Source organism: Phalacrocorax aristotelis, chromosome 12, assembly GCF_949628215.1.
Source record: "Phalacrocorax aristotelis chromosome 12, bGulAri2.1, whole genome shotgun sequence".
Classification (NCBI taxonomy): domain Eukaryota; kingdom Metazoa; phylum Chordata; class Aves; order Suliformes; family Phalacrocoracidae; genus Phalacrocorax; species Phalacrocorax aristotelis.
The window spans coordinates 7,506,330-7,533,011 of NC_134287.1; the positions used below are offsets into that span (position 1 = coordinate 7,506,330).

The 26,682-nt window shown below is 48.8% G+C and overlaps 1 protein-coding gene across 3 annotated transcripts; it reads left to right on the top strand.

Annotated features, from left to right (window-relative positions):
- Positions 1–26,682, top strand: ARHGAP19 (Rho GTPase activating protein 19). Of its 3 annotated transcripts, none has more exons than XM_075107399.1 (12): positions 1–35; positions 12,857–13,122; positions 17,460–17,540; positions 17,884–18,093; positions 18,684–18,910; positions 19,397–19,483; positions 20,444–20,509; positions 21,231–21,419; positions 22,133–22,228; positions 22,826–22,918; positions 23,397–23,535; positions 23,948–26,682. In XM_075107399.1, the coding sequence occupies exons 1-12, from the start codon at positions 16–18 to the stop codon at positions 23,956–23,958; spliced, it is 1,485 nt and encodes a 494-aa protein (XP_074963500.1). In that variant the 5' UTR covers positions 1–15; the 3' UTR covers positions 23,959–26,682. The 3 variants fall into 3 exon arrangements, with proteins under 3 accessions (XP_074963500.1, XP_074963498.1, XP_074963499.1); XM_075107397.1 differs by having other exon boundaries at positions 12–86; XM_075107398.1 differs by having other exon boundaries at positions 12–86; positions 23,397–23,465.

Sequence of the window (26,682 nt, forward strand, 5' to 3'; positions counted from 1 at the left end):
AGGTGCGGCGGACCAATGGGGAGGCGGAGCGGCAGGTATGAGATGGCGGCGGGAGCGCCGGCGCCCGGCGGGCGGAGCGGCGGCAGGTAGGAGCGGGGCTCACCGGGGTCCGGTGCGCCCCCCCCCTCATCGGGGACCGCCACTCCCTTCCCGGGGCGCCCGAGCACCCCCACGGCCCCGCGCTGCGGGCGGTGACTCGGTACCGCCCGGCCCGTTGCGGGCGCCCCGCGCCAGCCGCCGGTCGGTGCGCCGCGGCCCCGGCCCGCCCGTTGCGGTGATTCCGCTGCTAGCCGGGCTCTCGCTGTCCCCGCCGCGGCTGGGCACCAGCTCCGCCGGCTGGGGGTCCCCTACACTCCCCCGGCGCTCGGTCGTGCCGCCCCCTCGCCCCGCGGGACCGGGGCGGGGGGTGGTGGAGGTGCCACCCTGCGGTCCCCACCACCCGTGTCCCCGCGGGTTCCGCCCGAGCGGCCGGGGAACGCTCCCTGCAGCCTGCCGGTGCTGCATTGCAGGGGCAGCACCGCCCGCTCCTCCTACCGGGGGTGGGGGGGCGGAACCCTGCGGTAGCCCGCTCGCCCGGGGCCGGGGACTGCTCCCTGCCCCCGAATTAGCGCAGGTAAGTGCCCACCTTGCCGCCTGCCCCTGCTCGGGCCCGGCGCGGGGCTGCGGGGCCAGACCTGGCACGGTTCTCCCGCAGCCGCAGTCAGACTCAGCGCTTGGCAGTTGCAGGGTTTGGTAGGGTGATGGCACTATATAGACTCGCTGTGCATCCAGCCCTTCCTCCCTTGCTTTGTCCGCTCCGCACGCGTTATTCTTGCTTTCTAAATATGCATATGCTGTAAGTGTCACATAATAATCTTTAGCAATTAATCTTTTATATGGATACCCGTTCTGTGACTGCTGCCAATGAAATAGTGGAGGTAGTATAAACACCTACCCGGAACAGTATTTTTTGGTTTACTGCTAAAAAACTGTGGTATCTCTTCCTTTTTTCCCTTTTTTCTTTTTTCTTTTTCTTTTTTCCCCTCCTTCCCCCAGCATATGTGGCGTGGAACTACAAACTGCCGTCCTTTTGAGTGGTAATTCTTGTGGACTTGCAAAATAAATATAGTCGAGGGCTGCTGCCTTATACCCAGCCTGATTCACAGCGGTGCTGTCCCGTTCTCTGCTGAGCGGGGCCCGTCCTGATGGTGCTGCTGTGCTTGTCTGGGGGAACTGCTGTGGTGCCTGGGTTGGGGCAGAGCCTCGCTCTGGAAGGAGGGATGAAGAGATGATGCTCAGTGTGGCACGTCTGAGCAGGGAGTGCCTAAAACGCTGGACCTGGTAGAGGGATGAGAATGCTCTGTGCACCTTATACTTCCAACACTCTTTTAGATAAAACATTTTAAACGTGTCCTGGATCAGTCTAAATGGCTGAATTTATTTGTCACATGCTGATGGTTGTCCTTAGGATGTAATCCCCCCAGCTTTTTATGCACCCCACTGCTCCCCCCGCAAGTGATTGTGTTAAAGCAGAGCCTCAAGTGTAAGTTTTATTCCAGCACTTCCTGTCACCCACAGGTAGCGCTAGCAAATCGATCTCTTGCTTTGCAGGCCTATCACCACAAAGACCACAAAGCTTGCTTTTTTTTTAAAGTATGCTCCACAACCGTGCTTTTTTCCCTATTCCCGCTCCTCTGGAGAGACGTGCAAGTTTGCTAGTAAAGCTTGCATGCAGCACATGTGGTCTTACAGCATGCTGACTTAAAGATTGGAAATGAAAGCTGGTTGTCTTAACCTCCTTACCAAATGTTACTGAACATGACAAAAGATTATTTGTGTGGGTCTCTCTTCTGTTTGTGGTCTCTCTAACCCTCTGCCTGGCTCTTCATAACTGAGAATGATGATTGCAGTGTGCCTGAGTGTTCAATTTCAAAAGAGAAACACCTGTCTGTTTAACGAATGCATTTAATGTTCGATTCGAGCAGTCCGTAAATGCTTTGCAGGCATTCAGTGTTCGTGTTGGCCACTTGATATGGCAGGGGTGGAATGAGTGGAAGGGAAAAAGCCATGGGCCTGGAAGGCAGGATGCACTGAAAGAAGGTATAAGGCATCTTGCTAAAATAGCTTGATAGAGTGTTGCTGCACAACTGGATAAGAGCTCATGTTGTAAACAGGCCATGAAAGGAGACACAATTTCTATGTATGTTTTACTGCAAATAGGAAAACATTCACTGTAAGCATGAGTTAATGGCAAAAAGTAAAAGTGACTTGCTGAGAGTCATGCAGAAAAAATGGTTGATTTCAGAGTTAAAGCCAAGTCTGAACGCATGGCTACTTTTCTCTGAAGACAGCCTAGAGCAGAGAACAACCTTATTCAAACATTCCTTTCTCCACAGCTCTCACTAAAATCTTTGAGACCCAGACTTGCCTTTAACCCCCTACTCAGGCCAAGCCCCATCAGGCACACATCCAGACCCAAATTCAAGGCTGTGTTGCATTTGCAGTATTTTTGTATGCTTGCATGTAACACTCTGTCCTGTTCTCATCTGGGGCCTGGGATGGACTTGGACAACAGGATCCTTGTTCTGCTACGCTTCAGTTTATTGTCTGTTTGCATGAAGGGGGAGCATTGCTTGCCCACAGAGCCCAAAGCAGCATCTGAGTCTCCTTGCCAGCCTAGGCATTGCCTTGTTGCTGTGTGCATATTTATGTGCATATGAAAATGTCACAGGGTGTCGTTAATGCTGCTTTAAAGGTGTCTGGGCACTCATTCAGTCTGAAACTGAAGCACTGAAGTACTGGGTGCTGTGCTGGGAAATCAAATTCCTTGTCCTAAAGGTCAATGGTCTTCAGTGTGTTTAATAAGTGGCATGAACAGATGGGAAGGAGACAGGGCGGCATGGAAATGTTGGCTAATATCTAATGGTTGCACTGAAGTCAAGTTCCTCTAGGAAATGGTGTCCCTCTGTAAGCTGGATTTGGCTCCTGGTCACAGCTGAGGCCCTGTGTTTTCCACTTGTTTCAGAGTTAGCTCTTTCTGTAGGGTCTCATTTTCACTTGATGCCTAGCTGGAGGCAAGAAGAGGGAGCTGAGGCCTGTTCTTTAGCTTGTGCTCTGCTGGGTTCAGGCACAGACCTGCTGTGCTGCTTTTGTGCAGAAGTAGCAGGATCTCGCCAAACCTGCGCTGTGATCCTGGGGACGGACACCGGGGGTTCCTGTGGTACCAAGTCACAGGGGTCTTGCAGCCAGCTTGGGGAGAGAAATGGGAGGAACCACGGCCCCATGGTGTGATGAATTTGGACACCTCTTTGTTTCAGCGCTTCACGGGTCTGGTGTGCTCCTGGCCTCTCATCCCGGCAATGCATTACCCTTACCATTGTGTTTGACGAGAGCATTGGGCCCTCTTCTCCGAGGTGCAACAGCCTCACTCCCTGCTCTCGGCCTTTCTCACCTCTGCGCTAGGTAATTGCAATTAAGCTATCTAGAGTTTCCTCAAAAATTTTTTCAGAAACTGTAGATAATGGGGAATGTGATAAGCTGCTTAAATAATTGCCTGCCAGCTGGCTTACGAGATCTTTTAATGTGTTTGCTTTGGGCCTATAAAGCTCTAACGTTTTGGCTGGGCTCCAAAATATCCTTTCTTCTTGAGTGGTGGTGTAGCAGCTCTGATTTTTCAGAGGCCAGAAGTTCTCAGGGGAGCCAGCACTAGTTTCCCCTTTTTGTTTTGCTGGAGTTCAGACTCAATGTTGAAATGTGGCTTTATGGTTTGGGAGTTCCATATGGGTATTCCTACAGCCCTGCCTGCGAGCTGTCCTACGGCAGGAGACGTGTGCTATGGCTGGCAGTGCCTTGGAGAGCGGGAAGCCGTTTAGGGAACATCCTTCACAGATGAATCCAGACAGACATGACCTGTCAGGTGGGATGGGAAGAGAAACAATTTTTTATCAGTATAGGAGAGTTGTATAAAGTGACAGTATATGTTATTGTCATATGAATTCTGGTATCGGTATAAAATATTCCAGTTTTTGACATCCTAGCTTGCCCAAATCCCCTTCAAAAGTACTAGGCCCCCATTCCATTCAATTTGGTGAGTTAGTTGGGCTGCTTTGTGCACCTCTGTCTCTCTGGTACTGCATGCTGTGCTACTCTGTGGCTGGCCTAGCCTGTTTATCTGTGTGCCTCAGCAGCCCTGATCAGATGTCACCAGCTTATTTAAATGCTGGCATGCATCCAGGTGTGCCTCATTGCAATTCCAGCTTGTGAGAGTTTACACATCTGGAACGTGGGATGTGGCCTCTGACATACTCGGTGGTATCTGCAGAGGATTGCTGATGAGAAGGGATCTGATGTGCTCTCGCCCTTTGCGCACGCCACCATGATACAAAATACAGATGCAAGCATGCAGCTTGCCCACTGCAGCTCCAGAGCTAAGAAGTGTTGTGGAGTTACAAAAGTGTAAGGAACAAAAACAAGAGCTGTGGCTTCCCAAGTGCCTTTGTTCTCTGTATTTGCTAGCCTATGACTGCAAAATCTCACCCAGCAGCACCACTGGGAGCTGGCTGTCGGTCCTGACCCAGGTCTTGGTATCTCCTTGGCCCAGAAAAAACAACAGCAGTCAAGCGAACCTGTGAGTGCTACAGCACACTATACTCAAATTGCAATGCTTTGTTCAAATGCTGACAGTTGATGGTGAGATGGGATTCCTGAATGTGTTCTGGGCACCAGCTGGTGCTACCAATTTTGGGGGATTATCATCCTGTGGGAGGGCTGGAGGAAAACATCTTTCCTTCCTTGCTAGGTTGCTCCAAGTTCCCAGACTCGTTCCTACCACAGCCTGTTAATTCTGCTGTGCTTTTACTTTTCTGTGATTGCTTGACTTTTCATGTCAGAAGTAAACCTGATTGTTGTGGGGCTCCTCTTCATAGATGTTAATTCTGCTCTGACCTGGACACTGGCTTGGAGCTACCGGACTGAGAAGCATCTACATGGTGTATCTTTGCTAGTCTCTGAACTGCATTTTTCCCTGCCCTGAAGGATGCCTTAGGGCTTTTATCTTTAAGTGTCAGGGTGACAATCAGGTGCATGCAGCAATTTCTGAGTGCTAGAGGCCAAGAAAGTAAAGTCAGGACTGGGCCATACTTCTTATTGACTTTTAGTACACTCAAAATGGGGCAGTAAAGAAGTTAAAGACATTTTAAAATGAGGAGAGTAAGGGAATGATATCATTGTTGGCAACTGGGAAGTACCCCCACACACTTTGAGGATGCAGCAGACATGCATGGACTTTGCAGTCTGCCCAGCTAAGGACCAAACAGACAAATGTGAGAAGAAACTTCCTACCTGGGGTATGAATGAAGCTGAAGAGCAGTCAGTTGGTGAGAGTCCATGGACAGATGTTCAGTAAAGAATTTTACATTACACAAAAAGATGTTAGGGCTCATGGAAAGAGGAAGTATCCTTGCAGTTCGTTAGTTTGACTTGTAGTCAAAGGTTGTGGTGGGTAATTCTGCAGTGCATGGCAAGAAAAGGCCCAGAATCCCTGTTGTAGACATGGGACACAGCATTCAGGGCAGATACCACCTGGCCCCACAGTGTACCTCAGATCTGTAGTATGTTATTCACAAAGCAAATGGCTCAAATTAGTAAAATAAAGCAAAAAAGATGCATTGCTTTGTCATGATAACTGTATGACTGGGGCAGGGAAAACCCCATCAATGCATTTTCTATACGGGCTAGCTCCAGGCCCTGGTGACCTTACCTGAGGAAGGCAGCATGCCTGCCCAGCATGTTCTGGGTGGTGGGAAGTGGCTGCAGGGCTTCCTCAGGCTTTGACCCTCCACCCTGCTGCAAGGGTCTGGGTGCAGCCACGCAATGCCCTGGGGTGCTGCCAGGCTCTGATGGCTCCTGGCCAGGGCTTGGAGCTCAGCTCTTGCCTCCTCAGCCCTGCATCCCAGCTGTCCCTGTCTGATAGCTTTCAAACCAGCTCCTTTGTGCTCAGTCCCATGTTGTCCCTTGTGCAAGAGCTGGATTTCTTCTAAATGTCTGCAGTGTGACCTGATTATTTTTCCTGTCCTTCCTTGCCCTCCTTTTTAATAGCATCTACAGAAAGGCTGGCAGGGTTCAGTTATATCAGTCATACTGACTGATAGCGCTGGCTCTTCTCTTGGGATTCCTCCTCTTTTCTGTCTCTCCAGCATTCATTTCAGATTTCACTATCAGCCCTCTAAAGACCGGGTATTGCCTTTGTTCTGTGTTTGTACAGCATGGAACACAGTGGAGTCCCCAGCTGTGACCGAGGTTCCCAATGCCACAGTGATAAAAGTGAATAGATCAGTAATGAGAAGAGGCAGCTGCTGCCTTCTAAAAGGATTCAGTTTTGGTTCTGGTTTCAGTGAAATCAGGATTGGATCTAAGGCTCCTCTTCTACTGCTGCTTCCAGTAGGGGTTTGTATTAAAATAAAGACACAAACTTTAGACTGCATTGAAAGTCATGAACGTTGGAATGGCATTGCTATTAAATGCTGTTAGATTGTTATTCTGATGTTAAGGCAGATGTATGAGCTTGCAGATCTTTAATGTGAAATTACAAGGCTTCTGGCAGTAGCTGTGTTTCTGCATTTTTTTAAAAGAGCCTTGGTTAGGAAGCTGAGCCATCGCACACCATGGGTTCATCCAGAGCTGTGGTGGTGGTGCTGGGAAGGGGACTTGCTGAGGAGCACTGCAGTGAACATGCGGTTCCTCTCTAAGGCACCTCTTAGTTCTTTTCCTCCTTCTAGCACTAGAAGGCATCTGGATACTCAGTCATGGTGATGGCTGATAGAAGTACTGCTTTGCTGACTTGAAAATATTCCAGTGACTATTAGTAAAGATATCACAAAAGAATTCACTGAGGTCAAACTTGAGAAATCTCATGCTGAAATGCAAATTTCTTGATGTTTCACCTATATCAAGCTGTCTTGCTACTGCACTTTTCTTTGACACTGGTAATATGTTGCGTTTTGCATTTCTTCCAAAACGTACTTCCCCCCGACCCCTTCCAAACATTTTATCTTCCCAGATAGGTCTGCCTCCAGGTTCACATCACAGATCTGTAGCTGATGTTGCAGAGGTCTGCTTTGCATCCTCTGTTGAGACAGAATTTGAATTCTTATAGGGTAGCAGTGACTTGGCTATCCTGTTTACCCATTGTCCAAAAGATGGCCAGGTGTTACGGTTGTCCAGCACAGGCTGCTGTAATATAAAGCACATAATAGCTTTCTTCCCTGGCTCCTTGCTGTTAAAATTGCATATTATTATCTGGTTCCCATAGCCAAAAGCCTGAATCACTCTGTTAGCTGCTTAAATGTGAAGAAAACAAAGCAAAAATTAAAAAGGCAGTGTTACCTAGTATGGCTTACTTATGTTTAGAGACATTGGTCAAGGATTGGCACCCACTGTGCTCTGCACTGTGTACTCGTCACAAAAGGATTCTCTCTGCCCCTAAAGACCTTATCAGTATAACTCTAGGCAAAAATTGATGCATGTTTTTCTCGACATTTTTCAGAGCCAAGTCAGTCATTCTATGAAGAGTTACTGTGCGAAATCGGAGTCCTGAATGTGATCTTTGTTATGCTGTCTTATAAGAATGTCAGTCTGAAGTACAGTTCTCAAAGCAGCCTTAACTGTGAAGTCACTTCTAATGTCTCTACAGTCCTTTCCCAATAGACTTCTGTTAAATCTTTTTTTTTTTTCAATCTAGGAAATAATTTGTCTTCTAGTCCTTTTGTACTTAAAATGATTCCACATAATTCCACTACAGTTCTTTCATCTCTTTGCAAAATCTGGGATGGCTCCTATCTGGCTCTGGAAATACTGTCTTCAGACATCCTCATTAATTGATTCCTTACTCTGGCACAACATAGAAAACGATGCTACTTCTGTCTCCCTGGGGAAATACGAGCCTGTGTGCATCTGTCCCGTCTCCCTTTGTGCTTAGCCAGGCAAAGAATTGCTCATGTTTTGTGTTCTATAGCGCTGCCTGCTTATCGCCTTGCTCTTGGTATTTGGTAGTAGCCTGGCTGTTTTTCACAGTCTAAAGATTTTCTTGTTATGAAGGGAGATTTTCTTCTATTATCTGCCTTATTGTCAAAAGCTCTTTAATCTTTTTACTCCTGTATGGTAAGACTCATCTACTGTGGTGTGTCTGAAGTGTTAGCTCTGAAGTGACAACATCCAAAGTGTATAAAATGGCACCAGGGATGGATTTTGCTCACTGAATTTGGTACATCAGGCTCCTCTGAAATCTGCAGCTTCCAGTTTTTCCACTCTCCCAGCTAGACAAACACAGCTAAAGCCTTGCCCCAGCGGTACCTCTTCCTTCGCCTTCTTGGCTTACTTGTGTTCTCCTTATGCTCTATTTCATGTTGCTTGAACCTATTTCTGCCTTCACAGGGATGGAGTTAGAACAATGTAACGTGTAAAAGCTGCTAAAACAGTTAAGTCTCACCTATCTGGATGCAAGCTTTCTGCCACGTGAGCTGATCTGCCTCTTTGCACAGCTCTTGCACCACAGTTTCAATCACCAGGTTTTCCAGTTAAAGGCTCACTTTTGCCCTAGTTTCCGATGCATTTCCCTGGCCTGGATCTAGTTACCTTAGGGATTAATTGATCCATCATGATTTTGACCTCCTGCACCATCCACTCCCCATGAAATGATGGGGCTGTCATGCCTGAAGCAAGAACGTTGTGTGTGACAGACAGCTTTCTTTGTGACTTGGCTGGGATCACAGGCTTTCCTCCTAAAAGATACTAGAATGGCAAGAATCTCAGCACAATATAAGACCCATTTTTTTAATCTGCTGTCTTAATCACAATCCTATTAGTACAAGGTTTTATTATTCATTGGGATGTGATTTTATTCATGGGATCGGAGAGGGAGCTATTTATTCCTTTATGTTATTGTCTTTTGATGTGTCGTAAAGCAATCTGAGATCACAGCATATAGGAAATATAACTCTGTAATTGCAAGCAAAGAAAAAAAAAGGCAATAAACTCCCTGAATACACGTTTGTCTCCCCGTTGCTGCTGTTATATAAACTGTGAGTGTAGGTAGAGTACATCCATCTTCCTTTTTTAACATGAAAACAGCAGATGGGGCACATGGCTTTTTCTGAAGGTTATAGTGTGTGCAGCAGTGAGGATTGGCAGGGTTATTGTGTGTAAAGCCAGTGGGGGCTTTATCTTTGCTCAGAAATAGGGGTTTGCTTCACATTTCCATTTTGATTAGCAATAATGATACAAAGGCAAATTTTCTGTGCAAGGAAGAGCTGCTAATAAAGTGACCTTTCAAAATTAAGTAGCTCATTGAAGTGCCATATCACAATAAGAGTATACAAGGCTGGTCTCAGCTGCAGCAGGCAAGGAAACTGGACAGGAATCCAGAGAAATGTGGAACGGGAAGCCTGAAGTGGATGAACGGCACATGGTGGCACAGTAACAGCAGCAAAGAGCAGCGGCTAGGTGCTTTTTCCAGCTCTGGGGAGGCTGATCTATGTGCTTTGTCTTTGAAAGGATCTAAAAGTGTGATAGGCAGGGGCACACAGCATTTCTAGCAAGGTTTCTGGGCATGGGGTTGTGCAGTTAAGGGGCTCTGTTATTGTCTTGCCAGTGCCGTAACATTGGTTGTGCTTGGATGCTGTTGGGAATGTGTTTGCATGGATTTACTCATGGTAAACATAGGGTAGATTTGGGGCTATTTTGTGGATTCCTCTTGGATACAGGTGGAGAGCACTTAATACCACGCTGGTCCTAATTCAAAACCCCGGTTTCTATGTAGGAATTATTTGCTGTTAAACTCCAGCTACGCAGCCTTTGGCAAGAGACATGAATCAATTTGTCCAGCTTTTCTTTTCTGTTTTGTCTCTGTGTGAAGGCTGATGCCCAGTGTGTGCCAAGGGGGCCTTTCAGACCCAATAATACGCCCTTGTGTCTCGTAGCATGCATGGAATTTGCATAGGCTGTGCTGGGACAGGCAGGTTTCTTTTGTTGCTGGAAACAAGGAGCAAGTTCTTTTCCCTGTCTCTGCTTCCTAATGCCTCTCCAAAAGCTCTCAGCACTCATGTAAGAAATTTACTTTTTTCTATTTTTGCATTAAATGTTGTTAAACTTTGTGCAACTTGTAACGCTGGCTGTGCGGAGAAGTCGTGTCAGTCAGTTCTAGTTGACAAAATTGTTTAATTTTCTTTCTCTGTATCTAGGTATCTAATTGTCAGATGGAGCAGATAATCTGTGATGCTTGATGTAACTGCTGCAAAGTATTTGCATATCTTCTCTGTGGGGAAACAAAACTGCTAGTGAGTGAATAACAGTGCACGGATCATTGCAGGCAGGGTCACTGGGCCTATACACTTGCTATTAACCCTTCTCAGGATCTGTATTGCCACCAAATGAGTTGTCATGGTTTTCAGGGAAAGCGCTTGCTCCACTCTACGGGCAGAGCTGGCACTTGTTTGTGCATTGTAGCCCTGTGCAATGAAATGTGAATATGATCAGATCCATTGGCAGTTGCTTTTTGGCAGCTGATACCGGGTTGTTGCATTTTGGTTTTGATTTATTGCAGATAACAAACTGCTGAAAAACAGACTGGGAGGTAGTCAGAAAAATATGGCCCCCATTTGGAGTCAGCAGTGTGCTTGCTAGGCCACTCTGAGCTATGCAGCTGGGAGCCTTTAAGAGCATTCTAAAATTTTAGATGACCTGGCAGATTGCCTTGCAGTCTGCCTTGCAGACCTTCTTCCTCTCCATCCTCTTGAAGCTCTTGGAGACTGACATCTATGGAGAGCAGTGGCAGGGGGAGAGGCTTTTGTATGGATTCTCACAGTGCCAATGTTGCTGAGAGCCTGGTTTCCTCTGACTTCAGCAAGTATTTTCTTATGGAGGTTGAGTCCCAGCTTTTAGTCTATTTTATTGATCATGAATCTTGGAAATCATGCCAAGATGGTCTTTCAGGTCAAAGATGTACAGAAGAAGCTCGGATAACTGTGGGTTCACAGATACTGCATGGAAGCAGGCTGGAGTTCAGGTGACTTGCCAGTATGTGCTCTGATGTCCTCCCCTTTGTTAGCTACTGTCGATTTACATCAGGACATTAAGTTGCTGAGATCTCAGAGCTAGTAGCTGAAGTGCTCTGTTACTGGAACCAAGGGATGTGAGGTCCAGCGGGTTGTAAACACTTTTGGTGGCAGGCGTGATGAGGAGTGAGCACAGATGCCCAGCGTGGTCTGAACACAGTGACCCTCCTCGTCAGAATGGAGAGGAAGGTCAAGGTGCTCTGGTCTTCTGTGGGAAAGCCTGCTTTGGAGGGAAGCCTTTGGAGGCCTCGGGGGTGATTGGCAGAGCCACACCACACCTAAGGGACTGACATGACCCCTGGTGCACAAACACAGCCTTTCTATTACCTGTGCGCTTGGCAGCTGCAGCTGGAAAAAGGTTTTCGGTGGGAGCTCACAGCTGAGGAGGGGTGTTGAAACAGTAGAAAGCAAAGTATTATCTAAGAGCCCAAGAATGGTTAATGGTTTGGGGAATGTGACACAGTGAAAGCACACAGTGTGTGTGAGCTGGGTGGGTAGACGGCCTCCACCCAGGGCCCTAGAAGGACCGGCACAACTTGCAGGGCTGGGCCAGCACTTCATAGCTGAGTATGACATCAGGGTAGTAGCTTGTGATAGGAGAATAAGACACTAATGCTCACATTTAAGTAAAAGAGGGACAGGAGGCAACTCTTGCCTGTGGGCTTGACTTCAGAAGCGTGCAAGTGTTTGAAACAGTGGTGGGAAGATGGTAATAGAAGACCTAGAGGTAGATGGAGATTGGGATAAGCTTTAAGTGTGAGCATTAAGTGTGCTGGTTAACTTGAGATAGCTCTTTAAGTCTTTTATTTTGATTTCAGACATGGTAAATGTAGCTTACTTAACCTGTGGTAGGGCTAAGTGTCTGTTACAGATAGCCCTTAGCAGAGCAGTGTCTCAGATGCATCCCTTTTCCCATGCCACCTGAGAAGCTATGAAATGGAGAAAGTAGGTGTCAGTAGAGAATAGGGAGGTTGGATAAAGGACAGCCTGAAGAAGTGGCAGGAGCTGGATGAGCTGGAAAGATGTTCTAGGAAAAAGGTTACTAGAGGTTCTTCAGGGACTGATCTTACGAGGCTTGTGCTAATACCGATGAGTTCACACTCGCTCCAGACTTGAAGTGCATAGCTGGGCAGTTACTATAGCTGGCAGAGAGCGGTAATCAGAGTTGTCAGCTTGTCACCTTGGGAGGGTTTGACCACATTCCTAACAGAACTGTCGGTCAGTGTTATTGTATGTTTATGATCTTAAAAGTGAAGTCCCAGGGCATGGGAACTATCTATTTGATGATAGAAAGGTAGGGATGATGGAATGGCAATGGGAACTGGTAGTATAAGATGGCCATAAAAAAATTTACATTGGAATTTAGCCTTTTAGGCCACTGGGAGTGAATTTCTGAGGAGGAAAGGAGACAGAACCAAACTTATTTATGACTGAGGGTAGTAAGCCAATGTAAAATATTGGGTGTCGTATCTGCCTGAGCTAGTAGGATGTGAAAGTTTTGGATGTTGCCATGTGTTGCATGTGCTACCATCACGTTATGGAGTGCTAGTCTTGAGTTGTACAAACAGGCCAGAAATGTGTTTGCTCCAAAGGGAAATGTAACTGCACTGTGCTGAACACTCACCGAAGACAGACACTGCTGATGTAGACTGGTAGCTCCGGTGTCAGCAGATGTCTCCTTCAGGGCAGACCAGCTGGCTGTAAAAACAAAACAAAAAAAAAAGCAACGAGGAGTTACTGGATATTTGTCTCCTTCCCTTTTTTTCCAGTGATGCCATCTGCAATTTTGTCATTTGCAATGACTCCTCCCTCCGCAGCCAGCCGATCATCTTCAATCCTGACTTCTTTGTGGAAAAGCTGCGCCATGAAAAACCAGAGGTGTTCACAGAGCTAGTTGTCAGCAACATTACCAGGCTCATTGACTTGCCTGGGGCAGAGCTGGCCCAGCTAATGGGAGAGGAGGACCCAAAGCTGCCTGGGGCAAACAGCACAGCCTCTGGATTTTTTCGTTCTTTGATGTCTCTGAAGCGCAAGGGTGAGTAAGGCATCATGTCTGGTGCCCACCTTTAGGGTGATGCTGACTGTCAACTGTTACACACAGCTTATAAAACTTTCAGTGTAGGCCTGTTGTTTTGAGCTTGTGTTGAATGCTTAATACTGTAGGTTTGTAATCTCTGGGGATGTCAGCTCTGGAAAGGAGCAAAAGAGAGGCCAGGAGGTTCATCCAGAAAACGCCTTGCCACTAGAGTACCCTTCTTCTGGGGGTTATTGCTGTGGGGTTTTATGTCAGGTTGGCCTTGGTGGGTCTGTGCAGCACAAGCCACAGAGGTATAGCTTTAGTCCCTGAGTGTTTGTGGTCTTGCTCTGTGGATAGCACTGAGCTGGAGAGGGGTGCCTGAACAAGCTGCAGGTTCTTCTGGTTCACACCACGGTGTCTGTCTCTCTGCTTGTTTGTGTCCACGGTAGTCCATGCTCTGTTTTCCTTAGCTCATTAGCTTTCCTCATAAGTGATGGAATATCAGTAAAGGCTGAGAGCATCAGGTTCCATAAAGAACAATAATGCCCAGGTTTTTCAGGCCACTGAGTGAAGTCAGTGCCCACTGTCTCTTACAGTAGCTGTCCTAGCTCTCTGGAAGGTTTTGTCTGTGCAGCTCAGAAATCTGTAAGCATCTCCCATCCAAATGCCAGTGCCACTCTGATCCACATCCCAATCCAGTGAGTCAGTGGCAAAGCTCTGCAGACTGGCTTGGCTCAATCCCAGATTCAACCCCGGGAGGTGACGTACTTCTCTTTTTGAGACAACCATTCAGCTGGAGTTTTCTTCTGGTAAACTGACAAGTCTTTTCTTTGAAGTTCAGCTGTCTTGGTTATGAAACATTAGCCCCAGGTCCTTTCTCAGAAGTCTGAGATTTGCTTTTGAGCACAGTTGTGTTCAGATCCTCTCCTCTTCGCTGGCTGGCATTTACCACTTTGTTTTGTCAGAACTAAAAGGGTATTCTAGGTGTGCGTATGTGTGTGCCTTCTCCCACCCTGCCCACGTTCAGGGGGAGCCTGGTTCTCCTGATAAGTTCAGTTAAACCTTCTACTCCCCTAGACAGAAACTGCCTCCATCTGGGCACCTCTGACATCCCTCAACTGCTCTAGCTTCCTAGTTAGACTGGCTGTCTGCTGGCAGAGAAGCTGTGGGTTGCTGCCTTCAGGTGTTGGCAGCCTGAGGTTGAACAATTCTAATTAATCTTCCCCTTCCTTTGTGCAATTCTGCTATTCTACCTCTGAGAAGGGAGCTATCTCTATGTCCGAGTTTGGATTCCACCCCCCCTTCATCCTTTATATCGTTTCTCCGAGTGTTTTTGATTCTACCAAACCTATTGCTCCATTGTGTTTCACAAGGACAAGCTCTGCAGCCCCATTGCTCAGGCTGAGTTTTCTGGTGCTGGCTTCAGCCCTCCACTCCTGACTCACCCAGTGGGAACCCTGCTAGATACACTCACTCTGGGCTGGACGGCACTGCAGGGGAGAATCAAGTACTGCAGATCAAGTCCTTTAGCATCCTTGGGTGAGAATTTTTCAATGCTGCCGTGACTTACCTTGCTGCTCCATAATAACAGGCCTTCGCACTGCCCCCAAACTGCAGTTAGACTGTGCCCATACCTGTTATTGCTCCTGCCTCTGTTCCAGGAGAGTAGCAGGACACCTTAAATTCAGACTCTTGCCACCTGACAAACAGAAGCGAGTGAGTAACCAAGTTGAAAGTGTTTTCTTAGCGTGTATGGAAACTTCTCTCTTCTTGTCAAAACCTTCTAGCAGGGGCTTGGGAGCCTTCTCTAGCTAATTTTTTTAAATTATCTGTACTGTGCTGGAACACTGCTTTTGTCAGACCTGACATCTCCTGCTAGCTCTCTTCCCCAAGAGCTCCGCCTTCCCCCATTCAGACATCTCCTGGCCATGTGTCTCACGACAGCTACAGCTAGCAGATGTTTCCAAGTCTGCTGGCTGTACTCCCAGGCTGCAATGGCAGTGTCTCCCTGCATTCACAGGCACTGTCTGTGAACTACTTGGCCAAACTCTGAGGAAAAAGTAGTTTGTGCCTACAGAGAAAATCCGTTTCATGTCCTATGTGTTTCATCTTGGAGCCATCATTTGTTTTTCTTCATGTTATAGACCAGCTAGAACAAACAGGTTTTATTTCTTCAAAGCCAGAGGCCAAGGACCATAGCGCTCAGAGCTGATCAAACTGTAAATACTTGCAACTCCTTTGAGCGTTAGGAGACTCAATCTCATGCTGCTTCTTGGTTTCGGAAGCAATCTTACAATAACATCTAAGCCTTCATAACTCAGGATCCATTCTCCAGACACTTCTTTCAAGTTTCTTTGAGAATCAAATTCTCATTCAGATATCAAGTTCTGACCTCAAAAGCAAATAGAATTTGTCAGGCCCTGCATGTCTCAAGAAAATGTATTTTCCTTTTCCCTTCCTGGCCACCATTGATTCTATCTGTTGAATATCTAATAAGTTTAATTTTCTTCAAGGACAAGAATCTTTTGCCAACTGTTCTCTCTCTTTACACTCAAGCCTTTCAGATCTTCCATGTGGATCAAGAGGTCACATTGCCCTCCTTCTTGCCACAAGACTGAATCATGCGCTTTATCAGAGGGAGGTCAGAAAGTTCTTGATTTAACAGGAGGCTGGAGTTCCTGGTGGCTTACCATGTATTTCAGAAGTCCTGGAAGAAAGTGGAACATTCTTTAGGAGGAATAAATTTAGTTGTACAGAAGGCTGCTAGTGAAGTGCACAGGGTTAACTAGGTCTTTCCCACATGCTGTGAGGATCAATACCACAGAACAGTAAGATCTGTAGTCCAACAGACCAAAAACTAGTAAATACAGAATGTGCTATGAGGGGGGAAGAAAAAAGCAAGAGCAGGCTGTGGGTGAGAACTTTTATCAGACCAGCCAATGCACTGCTTGGATTGCTGGGCTATCAGCTGTAACAATACGGAGGGAAATCTTCAGCCACAGAAAGCTGGGGTGCATGTGTCCAGCTTGCCCTCAAAGTGGCCCATGCTACTGGCAGTCTGGTCATACAGGAGGGAGGAATAGTCTTTTCTTAAACCTGTTGGCTCTTTGAAGCCTAAGAGCAAGGGCAGGACAAACCAGCTCTGTACCTGGTTCCAGTTCTCAGTCCCAGTCAGCAAGTTGCAGTATGGTCTATCCAGCATCTTGTCTCTAGCTGCAGTCAAAACCTACATGCATCTGAGGGAAGAAGTGGTGCTCAGGGTGCTGGTTGCTGCCAGTGAAGCCCCTTGGAAGTTGCCTCAGCTTTCTGAGGGACAGAGTTTGGCTCTGTGTAGCTGATGGAAAAAGCCACTCGCCAGCAAGACTCCTGTCCTGCTGGATAAACATTCTTTCTACCTGGGAAGTCCCTCTCTAGACAAGAATAGTTTTCAGCATTTGTTCAACAAGTGTCTTTCAGCTAAATAAGCCTTTCATCTAATGTGTCCTTCCATGCGAGGATCTCCTTCCTTTCAGCTCAGGTACTTGTGTTGAATTGAGTTCTGGAGCTGGCAGCTCATGCCTGATCTGTAACAGCCCCATGAGATGAAAGCAAACTCCAGGAGTGAGAGGAGCTGTCACTGCTCCGTATGGAGAAGGCGCCGGCTCATTGCTTCACTACTTTTATTTTTTTCTAGCTCTTCCTTGTTCAGCTTTCTGATACTTCATACACTACTGTACTCAGGCCAAGGCAGCTGACATGGAAGAGAGATTCACTGGAATTAGGGAATTCCAGGGATTACCCATCACTGAAAAGGAGGCCAGCACAAGCCAGTTGGATCATGTATGCTCTCCCCGTTCGTGCTTGTTTCCCTCTCCCATAGCATCACAGCTGCACCTATTATTTCTGCTTCTCTCCATGTCAAGCCACAGTGAGGGTTAATCTGGATGTTCCTTATCAGGTGTGGGGTGTGCCAATGTGACAGGCATCTGGGCAGTCTAGGCTGTCACATCTGCCCTTCTCACTTTGCTGTTTCCATAAGGTCCAGGCTTGCATATGATATGCCCTTTAAAACTGAAGCATCTGTTCCGATGTTGTATTTTCAGGAGCTAGAGTGTTTGCTTTAGCTGGTAAAAACTGTAATTTAGCTGAGGTAAGAAGCAGGATGATGAAGCCCTTGTAAGTACAGAATTGTGAGATGAAGTGATTTATTTGGGAGCGCTTGTGAGATCTCATGTCTGTGGGGGTCCTTGTGACCTTCACCCTTAGCGTTTTGGGGCTGTGGCCTTTGCATGCGGACATCCTGTTCTTTGGGGACCACTAATCTCTGTGGCTGTTGGGGTCTGAGCTGCCTAAACATGTTATCTTCTGTTTTGCAGAGAAAGGGGTGGTGTTTGGCTCACCGCTGACAGAAGAAGGCATTGCACAGGTCTCCCAGCTAATTGAGTATCTGCACAAAAGTAAGTGACTCTGTCTTGCTGTCTTCCTATCCCACAGGGTATCTGTCTGGCCCACCTCAGGTCTCTGGTGCAGACAGCGTGAAAAGCCCTGAGCTTTCCAGCAGCAGGAGTTTGGGGCTGGACTAAGCAACTGTTCCTCAGAACTGCCTAGCAGATGTTAATCTCTTTCTCTCTGTGCATGGACTTTTTCTGCTGATGTGAGCCAGCTTGAAGTCATGTCTCTGAGTGCAGCTCACTGAGCTTTGCTGTCAAGCTCTGGAAATGGGAGGGAATTGCTTTAGTAAGAAGATGGGAATCGTCCTCTGATTAATCAGTGGCCTTTTTTCTCCCCTCTGCCGAGCAGATCTAAGAGCAGAAGGCTTGTTTCGGGTGCCAGGTAACAGCATCAGGCAACAGATCCTAAAGGATGCTCTGAACAGTGGTACAGATATTGACCTGGACTCTGGGGAGTTTCATTCCAATGATGTGGCCACCCTGCTTAAGATGTTCTTGGGCGAATTACCAGAGCCGCTGCTGACACACAAGCACTTCCATGCCCACCTCAAAATTGCAGGTGAGTGAGCAACAAGACGCAGTGATGAGTGGAGGGAATGGAGCCAGCCTCCTAGAAAGCTGGTAATGCTACAGAGCTGCACACTAGGCTGCAGAAGTATAATCCTTAATGGCAGGGTAAGAAGGAATCTTCCTGCTATCTCAGCCTAGTTGTGGAAAGACTGGACCCAAAAATCCTAAGGAATCAGACCAAGTCTGTCTAGCCCAGTCTTGTCTCCAGCAATAAGCAGACACCTGCAGGAGTAGAGTCCACATTGGTAACCTGGGTCTCCATCTGTTTTAAGTCTGGGGGTCTCCTGAGCAAGGTGGTTTCTATGTGCTTAATAACTGTTATTCATGTGAACATTGTCCATCTTGCCTTCAACCTATCACAACTCTTAGCAACTTTGTTGTCCTGTGGGAGGAGTATCACATCAGATTAATGCATCAGGTGGGGAGCTTGGGAGCTGGTGGGAGAGAGGTGGAGGGCCAAGAACTATGCTGGAGTTTGAAGGAGATCTGCATGTGAAGAGGGAAGGGTAACCAGTTGCAATGGGCCTGCTGTTAGGGAAGGTAATGTATGTCCTCATGTTCTGTCTTGTGATTTGGCAGACTTGATGCTGTTTGATGAGAAGGGGAATAAGACCAGCACTCCAGACAAAGAACGCCAAATTGAAGCCCTCCAGCTGCTGTTTTTGATCCTTCCCGCACCCAACCGCAGTCTGCTCAAACTGCTGCTGGACTTGCTCTACCAGACCGCCAAGAAGCAGGACAAGAACAAGATGTCTGCCCACAATCTTGCCCTCATGTTTGCACCCCACATCCTATGGCCCAGAAATGTGAGCCATGCCTCAGTATCTGCGGGTGGGATATTGCAAGGTAGAAAGCAGAGGCTTGGCAGGCTTACAGGGGAAATACTGGTACAGTAATGTGAGGGTTGGAGTCTGGAGCTTCATGGCAGGACTCAGTCCTAGTGTTCAGTTCAGACCTGCCATAGGTCTAACTTGCAACTGGTGATTCATCTTTTTCAGTAAAATCGAAATCACAGCACAGTCCTGGTTCTTTTAAGAATGACAGCCCCAGACAAATCTTGCAGATCTCTGTGCTGCTGGTGAACTGCCACAGAGTTGCCTAGTTCTCCTCCTCTCAGAGCAGCTTTGGCTCCATGAGCTCTGCTTGTTGGTGTGCTGTGATCCCTGCCTGCCTCAGAGCAGGTCTCCTGCTGAGGCACTGTGGGTGTCTAAGTCCCAGAGACAGCAAGGGCAGCAGAGACCCTGCTTCCTCCCCTTCTAACTGCTGCGCCTTTGGCGGTGTCTCCTTGCCAGGTGACAGCAAATGACCTTCAGGAGAATATCACGAAGCTAAACAATGGAGTGACCTTCATGATCAAACACTCTCAGAAACTTTTCAAGGTAAGCATGCTTTGGGGTCTTGCTCTTTCTGGCCCTTCAGCAGGAGACTGAATGCCCCTTGTGCAGACAGATCCCAGGTGTCAACTGTATATTCTGGGTGTTCTTTCCTGCGGTACAAAAAGGAGGATTTCTACAAGAAACGGTTCCTTTAGTGACTAGAGAGGAGGTCTTTGCTGGGCAGGCAGCCCAGGAGGAGGAGAACAGCCCCGGAGGTGGCTTTGCCTGGGCAGGTCAGAAGCACGGTGCAGTGTAACACCACCCTCTGCTGGACACCCAGCACCCGCTGCCCGGCTGGGAAACCTGGTTCTCGGGGGCAGGTAGCAACCCGGCACCCCTGGGGTTCTGGCAGGATAAGGAAACTGAAGGGGCTTGTCCTGGATGAGTGCTGCCATGAGCTGAATCCCTAATGCAGCAGGCCATTTTGTTGTGAACTTCTCTGCAAGTGGTAGTCAACCCACTGCTGTTGCAAGCACAGCCTGCAGTCTTGGGCCTCTGTTTAGCTCAGAGCAGAGTGCTGTCAGGACTGTGGGGCGGTCAGCAGGTCCCCCCAAGGAAGTGTTTCTGCAACAGGCAGTCTCTTGACTTCTCAGGACCTTCCTCTTCACTCTAGGTGTCTGTACTTTTTGCAAAGAGTCCTCCCATAGAAAGTTGCGCTCTGCCCTCTTCGTCAGGCCCCTGTTTGGCCAGCTCAGAGCTGGGAGAATTTATTGGAAAAATCTTCTGTGGAACCCTGCTCTTACTGTGTTCCACTTGTGCTGGTTGCCTGCATCAAAGGGAAACTGTGAACAGGGACTGCACTGGGGACATGATGTTCCATTGCTTTGTCTGCCCTAAAGAGATGAGTCTTGATGGAAGTGGCTGTGTGGTATGGTTAAAGAATAGCTCTTGCTGGAGCCACTCTGGCTCCAGGGCCAAACGCACTAAACATACGTTTGGCCTTTTCTCTGCTCATCATCACAGGCCCCAGCATACATCCGGGAGTGTGCCAGGCTGCACTATCTGGGATCCAGAGCCCACACATCAAAGGTAAGGCCAGCAAATGCAGCACCTGCCCTCCATGAAAAGGCAGAGACTGTGATACTATGAAGGGATCCTTGTGAGTGAAAGAAGCCAAAACCAAACCAAGTCATGAAAGAGGATCTGTTAGAGAGCAGGAGTGATGGAACCATATGGTGTGGTAGTGCAGGCAGCTGCATTAGGGAAATTGGGCAGAGTTGAAGCATCTGTTAATCAAGTACAGGGAAATCTACCAGCCCCTGTTTAGCAGCAAACCTGCTTCCTGTGCCCAGTACCTGATCCTTCCTGGGGTTGTGCCTTCCAGACAGACATATGTGCCTGGTGCTGTGGCCAGGCTGCTTGGAAGAGTGCTGGGATAAAGGCTACTTGCTGCCACTGGGACAAGATTTGTCTGTGTCTTGCCAGCAGATGCTTCCCTGCCTCATATAGCTGCAGAAGAGGGAAGATGCATTGCAAGGAGCTGCACTGACCCTTCTCAAGCCTGGAAGGGCTTCTGCATCTGGTATCCAGGAGGGGAGGGAAGAAGCAATGGGGTCACCTTTGTATTGCTGTCACCTCTTCCTGGCACAGGGCCTTGCTGGTGCAGTGCTGCTGCAGAAGGGTAGGGAAAACACAGCCGTGTGCACTCACTGGAGTTGAGGCAGCTCACAAGACACTTCCCAGCCTGGCTCAGATGGGTGGCTCATTTGGATTAAAGCATGGCAAGCAACTGCTGTCTCCACTTTCACAGGACGACCTGGATTTGCTGACGTCTCCTGGCTCCAAGGAGCTGCAGCCCCTCAAGTCTCAGAAGCGAAGCAGGCTGGACACTTGCCATCAGGAGGAGACCCAGCAGCGCACAGAGGAGGCACTGAAGGAGCTCTTCCGCCACGTCCACAATATGCCTGACTCTGCAAAGAAGAAGAAGCTTATCCGGCAGGTAGTGTGGGGAGGAAAGATGTCTTTGGGGAGTGTGCTTGTCGGCACAATCCTGGGCACGGGTCTAAAGGCAGGGCCTTCTTGAGAGCTGCTCCTAATCCTGGGGAGAGTGGGCTCTGGGCTGTGTGAAGGGGCAGAGCTGTAAGAAGGCAGGGGAGGAGGCTGTATAGCTTGGATGTGGCTGACCATGGAGCTTGCTGCACGAAGCTGTACTTTGAGCTCTCTCTTTTCCAAGCCAGGGACTGGCAGGCCAGCAGTTCCCCAGTCCTGATCATGGCCTTGTGGAGCTTCCTCCCTCAGAAAGGGAAGTCTTGTCCCCTCTTGCCTTGAGGGAGTGGACTAACTGGTCTCCTCTTGGTCCCGTGAGCATTCCCAGGCAACCTGCTGCTCCAGAGAGACTGGTTAATATGGTCAGCACCAGTTCTAGCTGCCAGCCTCCAGATGCTGCCCAACACCGTTTCTGCTCCAACAGCTGCTGTTTTGGCTAATCTGGTAGACAGCACAAAGCAGCCTCACACCCAAGCTCCCTGTAATCCTGGGTGGGAGATGTGGCCTTCCCCTGCTTTCTTCTCCCTGCAGCTCTGAGCTGCTCCTCCATTTCGGGGTGCGGAAGAGACAAACTGAATTTAGGCAGAGGGCAGCAGGTAGAGCAGCACAAAGCAGCAAGGGGCTGGTGTAACTGTGCTAACATACTGCCCTCATATTTCCTCCTAGTTTAATAAGCATCCTACAGCTCTCACTCCTGGCTCTGTACCCACATCCCCAGCACCACGACGCACCCGCTCGCGTTCCTTCAGCGGCCTCATTAAGGTAAAGGCAGCCTCTGACCCATGCTCTCTGCTGTGTGTTTCTGATGTTGCTCTCTGCTTCTGCCTTGCCCTGGCTTGAATGAGGCCCTCAAAGGGTAGGGACTGTTCAAAATATTGGCTGCCAAAGAACACAGATCCACTGGGGACAGAAAAGGCAGCACAGTGACAATAAGCCTTATTGTTATAAAGTGTAATTATCTATGAAACGAATGGCTGTAGGATCTATGAATCTTTCTGAAGGACCAGTTGCTTCCCAAGATGAGACAAGGACTGACAGGGTCGCGTAGTCTAGCCTGTTAACACAGGTGTCAGCACACTGTAGGCTGCCAGGCCTGCCCCATAGCACCATGTACCTGCTTCTGACAGGCTGGGCCCCTGGCCAGGCCTCAGGTCAGCTCCCAAACCCTTTACGATCAGGCAGGCTCAGCCTAGTGGCATGATATTTCAGGTGGTTCTGCTTTGCAATCTTTGTCCCAGCTTGGCTTCCTTTTTTCTTTCCCAGCATCCAACTGCTTACCAGCAACGCATCCTGCTCCTTCCCTTTCTTTTTCACTTTGCACTCTAAGCACTAGCCAACAGCCCTCTCTTCTTATGGCAGCGGAAAGTTTTGGGAACCCCGGTTATCCTGGAGAGGAAGAGCAGGGATGCCACACCGGAGCCCGAGCGAGTCAGCAAAGAGAATGTCCACCTGGTAAGGGCTGCTCCCAGCACTGCTGAAGCTGCTGGCGGGGGAGTTTGAGTGCAACTTGGGCACTTGTTTCAGCAATATGAGGGGAGGAGGTGCTGCTTGCTGTTCTCTGCCCAAGAGGAGGTTTCCAAGTTTCTTCTGTATGATCAAATAAGATCTTGAAGCTGCTGTGATGAGAGCAGATGGCAAGGGCAGCATTGGGACAGGGGTGGCAGCACTGGGCCTCCATTCCAGTCTTGTCCCTCTGGCTGTGGTCCTGCCCTGGGGCATTTGTTTCTGCTCCCTTACCTCTCTCCCATCCTCCTCCACAAGTTGTACAGAGCCTGCTACCTGTGGATAGCAGGGCTGTCCCATGGCCCAGACAAACCAGGAGTGGATTTGGGTGATAGCTGCTCTCTGGTGGCACAGGCTGCTCCCAGGGAAGACTGTGGATGCCACTTCATTCTCCTGCTCTCTAGTCCAATTCCCCTCTCTTGTCCAGTTACAGAAATGTGGATCTCCAGCTCACATGTCCCAAGCAAAGCTGAAATCTCTGGAGGGCCGGAAAGAGGTGAGACACAGAGATGCCCGTTCTCCTTCCTGTGGGGAACCTGGCCTGCTGGGCTCTGACACCTGCAGAGGTGAGAGCATGCACACAAGGCTCTGACAGCTGCTGTCCCTGGCTTGTAGCAATCTGCAGGCACTGGGTATGCTGGAAGCTGGGCCTTGAAGGGTTTCACCCAAGTGGGTGTGTACAGCCCTTCTACCTGTGAGCTGGCAGGCTGGCTGTCACAGGAGGCAGAGGGGAGCTGGCACCACAGGGTAGTGCTAACAGGCTGTCAGGGTGGCGGTGGGACAAGAGGTTGGTACAGTCCAAGGCCGACTGCTGTGTTTGTCCCCCTTGGCTCTCTGCCTCTTGTCTACTACTTTGGTAAAAGGTGTGGGAGGCAGACTCCAGGGGGCTGCCCTTGTAGTGGGAGGACAGTATGTCAACCTTTTCGTGCTCGGCATTCTGTGTCTCAGGTATTCAGTTGCTCTAATTCTCTGCTCCAGGAATCCTGTAGACGCATGCGAGCCCACCTGATTTCCAAGGATTCGTCATCCCTCTGAATCGCCTTGCACCAACGCATGGGTGGGGAATGCCCAGCCTCACAAGCTGTGAATAATGCGCTGCACTGAGAGGGGAATGCTACAGGCTCATGGCAACCCTCAGCAACATAGCAGTGCACTTGAAACTGGACCTTTGCAAAGACTGCAGGGACTTGTTTCTTTCTGTATATAAATTATATTTCGTTCTACTTTGGGGCAAACCACTATCTAACCAAAATTTGTGCAGCATGTCTGACCTGCTGGCTCTGGGAAGAGCTGGAGTGCTTGCTTTCAAGAAGAGTCCTATGCGTTACAGGGCCCTGCGTGCACTCCCAGCTTTCTCTGCAGTGTTGCTAGGCTGTATTTTGCTTTTCTGAGTTTTTAACACGGTGGCTTGTTTTTGCTCCCTCCCCTCTGTTAGCAGTGAGAACAATGGACTCCAACCTTCATGCATGTCCTTTCAGCTAGCTTTATCTCCAGGCCTCCTCTGGAGCCATGCCCTCCTCTGCTTCCTCTGGGCTCCTTTTTGCCCTCCTGTCCCTGAAGGGCTGGAGTGCACAAACGGTACAGAGCACAGGACAGGCCTGGGAGAAGAGGAGGGGCTCTGGGTGCCATCACTTCAAGTGGGGCCAGGGGAAAGCAGCTTCCCCAGTAAACTCATCCCTCTGTTTCAGCTTGAGCTGGAGGCATCCCTTGCTCACTGCCTTCATGCTTCTGTGGCACAGCTCTGCCTGGCGAGCAAGGAGTGTCTCTGCTTTGTATTCCCCCAGGGAGGCTAAGCTGAGCAGGGCAGGAGGCTGGCAAAAGCTGCCTGGGGCAGGACAGCCCAGTCTTTGGAAGCTGGGGTGTCTGGGGCAGGCAGAGCCTGGCATCTGTGGGTGCAGCATAGGAACAGCAGCATGAGAGGTGAGGGAGGGCTCTGGCCACTTGTGATTTGCTGCAAATGGTGCCAAAGGCTTTAGCTCAAGATATCTGGATGGCTGATCAGGCAACTAGCTGATTAGTCATTAAACTGGGGGAAAGGGCTGGAGCTGGGTTCAGCTCTTTGGCCTAAGCTGCAGAAATGAGATGAAACCATCTAGATACGGGATAAACCCCCATCACATCTGGCCAGTGTCAGCTGCTGCGTTAAGCTAAAGTGCTCCACTAAGGCAATCTTGCCAAGTACCTGTCTGCAAGTGCTCTGGGGTAGGAAACACAGGGTCATTACTGTGAAATAAAGATTTAATCAGCTGGGGAACCATTTAAACTCTTCTCAGCCCTTCTTGGTGAAGCAAATAATCTCTGGAATCCAATTATAATTGTCTTCTAATCTTTAAGAACCAGCAGCTGGCAGGAGCTATAGCTCTGTCCTTGACAGCTTTCTGAGACAACTTGTGGCAGGAGGTGTGAATATCGGGATGTGAGCAGGGAGTTCAGTCTGACTGGCTAGAGCTGTCAAAACAGGGCATCGGAGCCCTGTGCAGCTTAGCTGGAATTTGTCAGGGCTTTTTAACTGTGGGTTGGGTTTGTGCCTAATGCTGTTCTATCTAAAGGGATGTTTCTGGTACTTTATCAGGGGTGCCTGTCCCCACTCTGACCCCAAATTGGAGGGGCTGCCTTGAAAATGTTGAGGGTAGTTGAACTGTAGGTGTGAGTTGGGGGTTGCTGGTGTTAGGAGCCTCTGTCGCAGCCAAGAGCGAGCTCTGGTTCTTCAGGGACTGGGCAGGCGAGGATGCTGTTAGGAAGAGCAGAGGCTGTTTGCTGTAGTAGTAGTATGTGCTTTTTGGATGTGTCTATAATCATTCCCTCCAGAGGCTGAAGCTGTCTGTGTGCCCTTCTCCAAAGGGCACGGCATATTTTGCTGATTGCACTTCTACCCTGCCCCTGCAGTCTGCTGTTAGTGGAGACCTGGGGATCTCAGCTTTGCCTCTGAACAGAGATAGGGCAGAGCCGAAGATCAAGCAGCAGCACACAGAGCTGGGTCTGGTCCTGCTACCTCTGCTTTTACTTGCATCAGGGCGATTGCTGGGTGAAGTGTTTGTTCGTCCCATCCCTCCTCTCCCCATTGCCTATAGCTTACCCAGGCATACATCTCTGTACGTGCGTCTGCTTGGCAAGGCAATCTTCTTCCTAAGACTAAATACACTGCTCCTGAACATATGAGAGGAATATAACTCTTCTTTCCCCTGTCCCCCCTTACTGATGGCTCTAGCTCAGTGACTCTGGCTTCTGGCACAGCTGAGACTTGCTTAGCTCTAAGAAAAAATATCTATGGGGTATCAGCCCGGCATTCTGCATGCCTCAGATTTCTTCCCTACCAAAGGGGCAGATGCAGTCTCCAGACAGGGCAGTCTCAGGAGGGGTTGGGTGCCCTGGACTTTTAGCCCTTTGTGCTGTCCTCCCAGTGCTGAGGATGGTGGTGGCTAATGGATTTGGCATCTAGGACACTTGGCTGTTGCAGTCCCAATGTGTTCACACTGTCTCACAGGCACAGGGGAATTTTAGTCATGCTTGAATGTGTCTCATTTTTCTGCCCTGTGCAATGACTCACAAGGATACTTCCTCACAGAGCAGCCACTAACTGTTCCCAGAGTCTGTCATTTCCAAAGTATTTTTAATCTTTGTCCTTATTTATATATGCTATGTATGTACTGTTTCAGACTGTTGCCTTTCTGTGTGTTCATGTGAAAACCCCATATTAAATGCTTTTATTTTTA

Coding starts and splice junctions, on each gene's coding strand:
- ARHGAP19 (XM_075107397.1), top strand. CDS start 16: ATGGGGAGGCGGAGCGGCAGGTATGAGATGGCGGCGGGAGCGCCGGCG. Junction 20,510..21,230: donor CCAGAGCCCACACATCAAAG/GTAAGGCCAGCA, acceptor CCACTTTCACAG/GACGACCTGGATTTGCTGAC. Junction 21,420..22,132: donor AGAAGAAGCTTATCCGGCAG/GTAGTGTGGGGA, acceptor ATTTCCTCCTAG/TTTAATAAGCATCCTACAGC.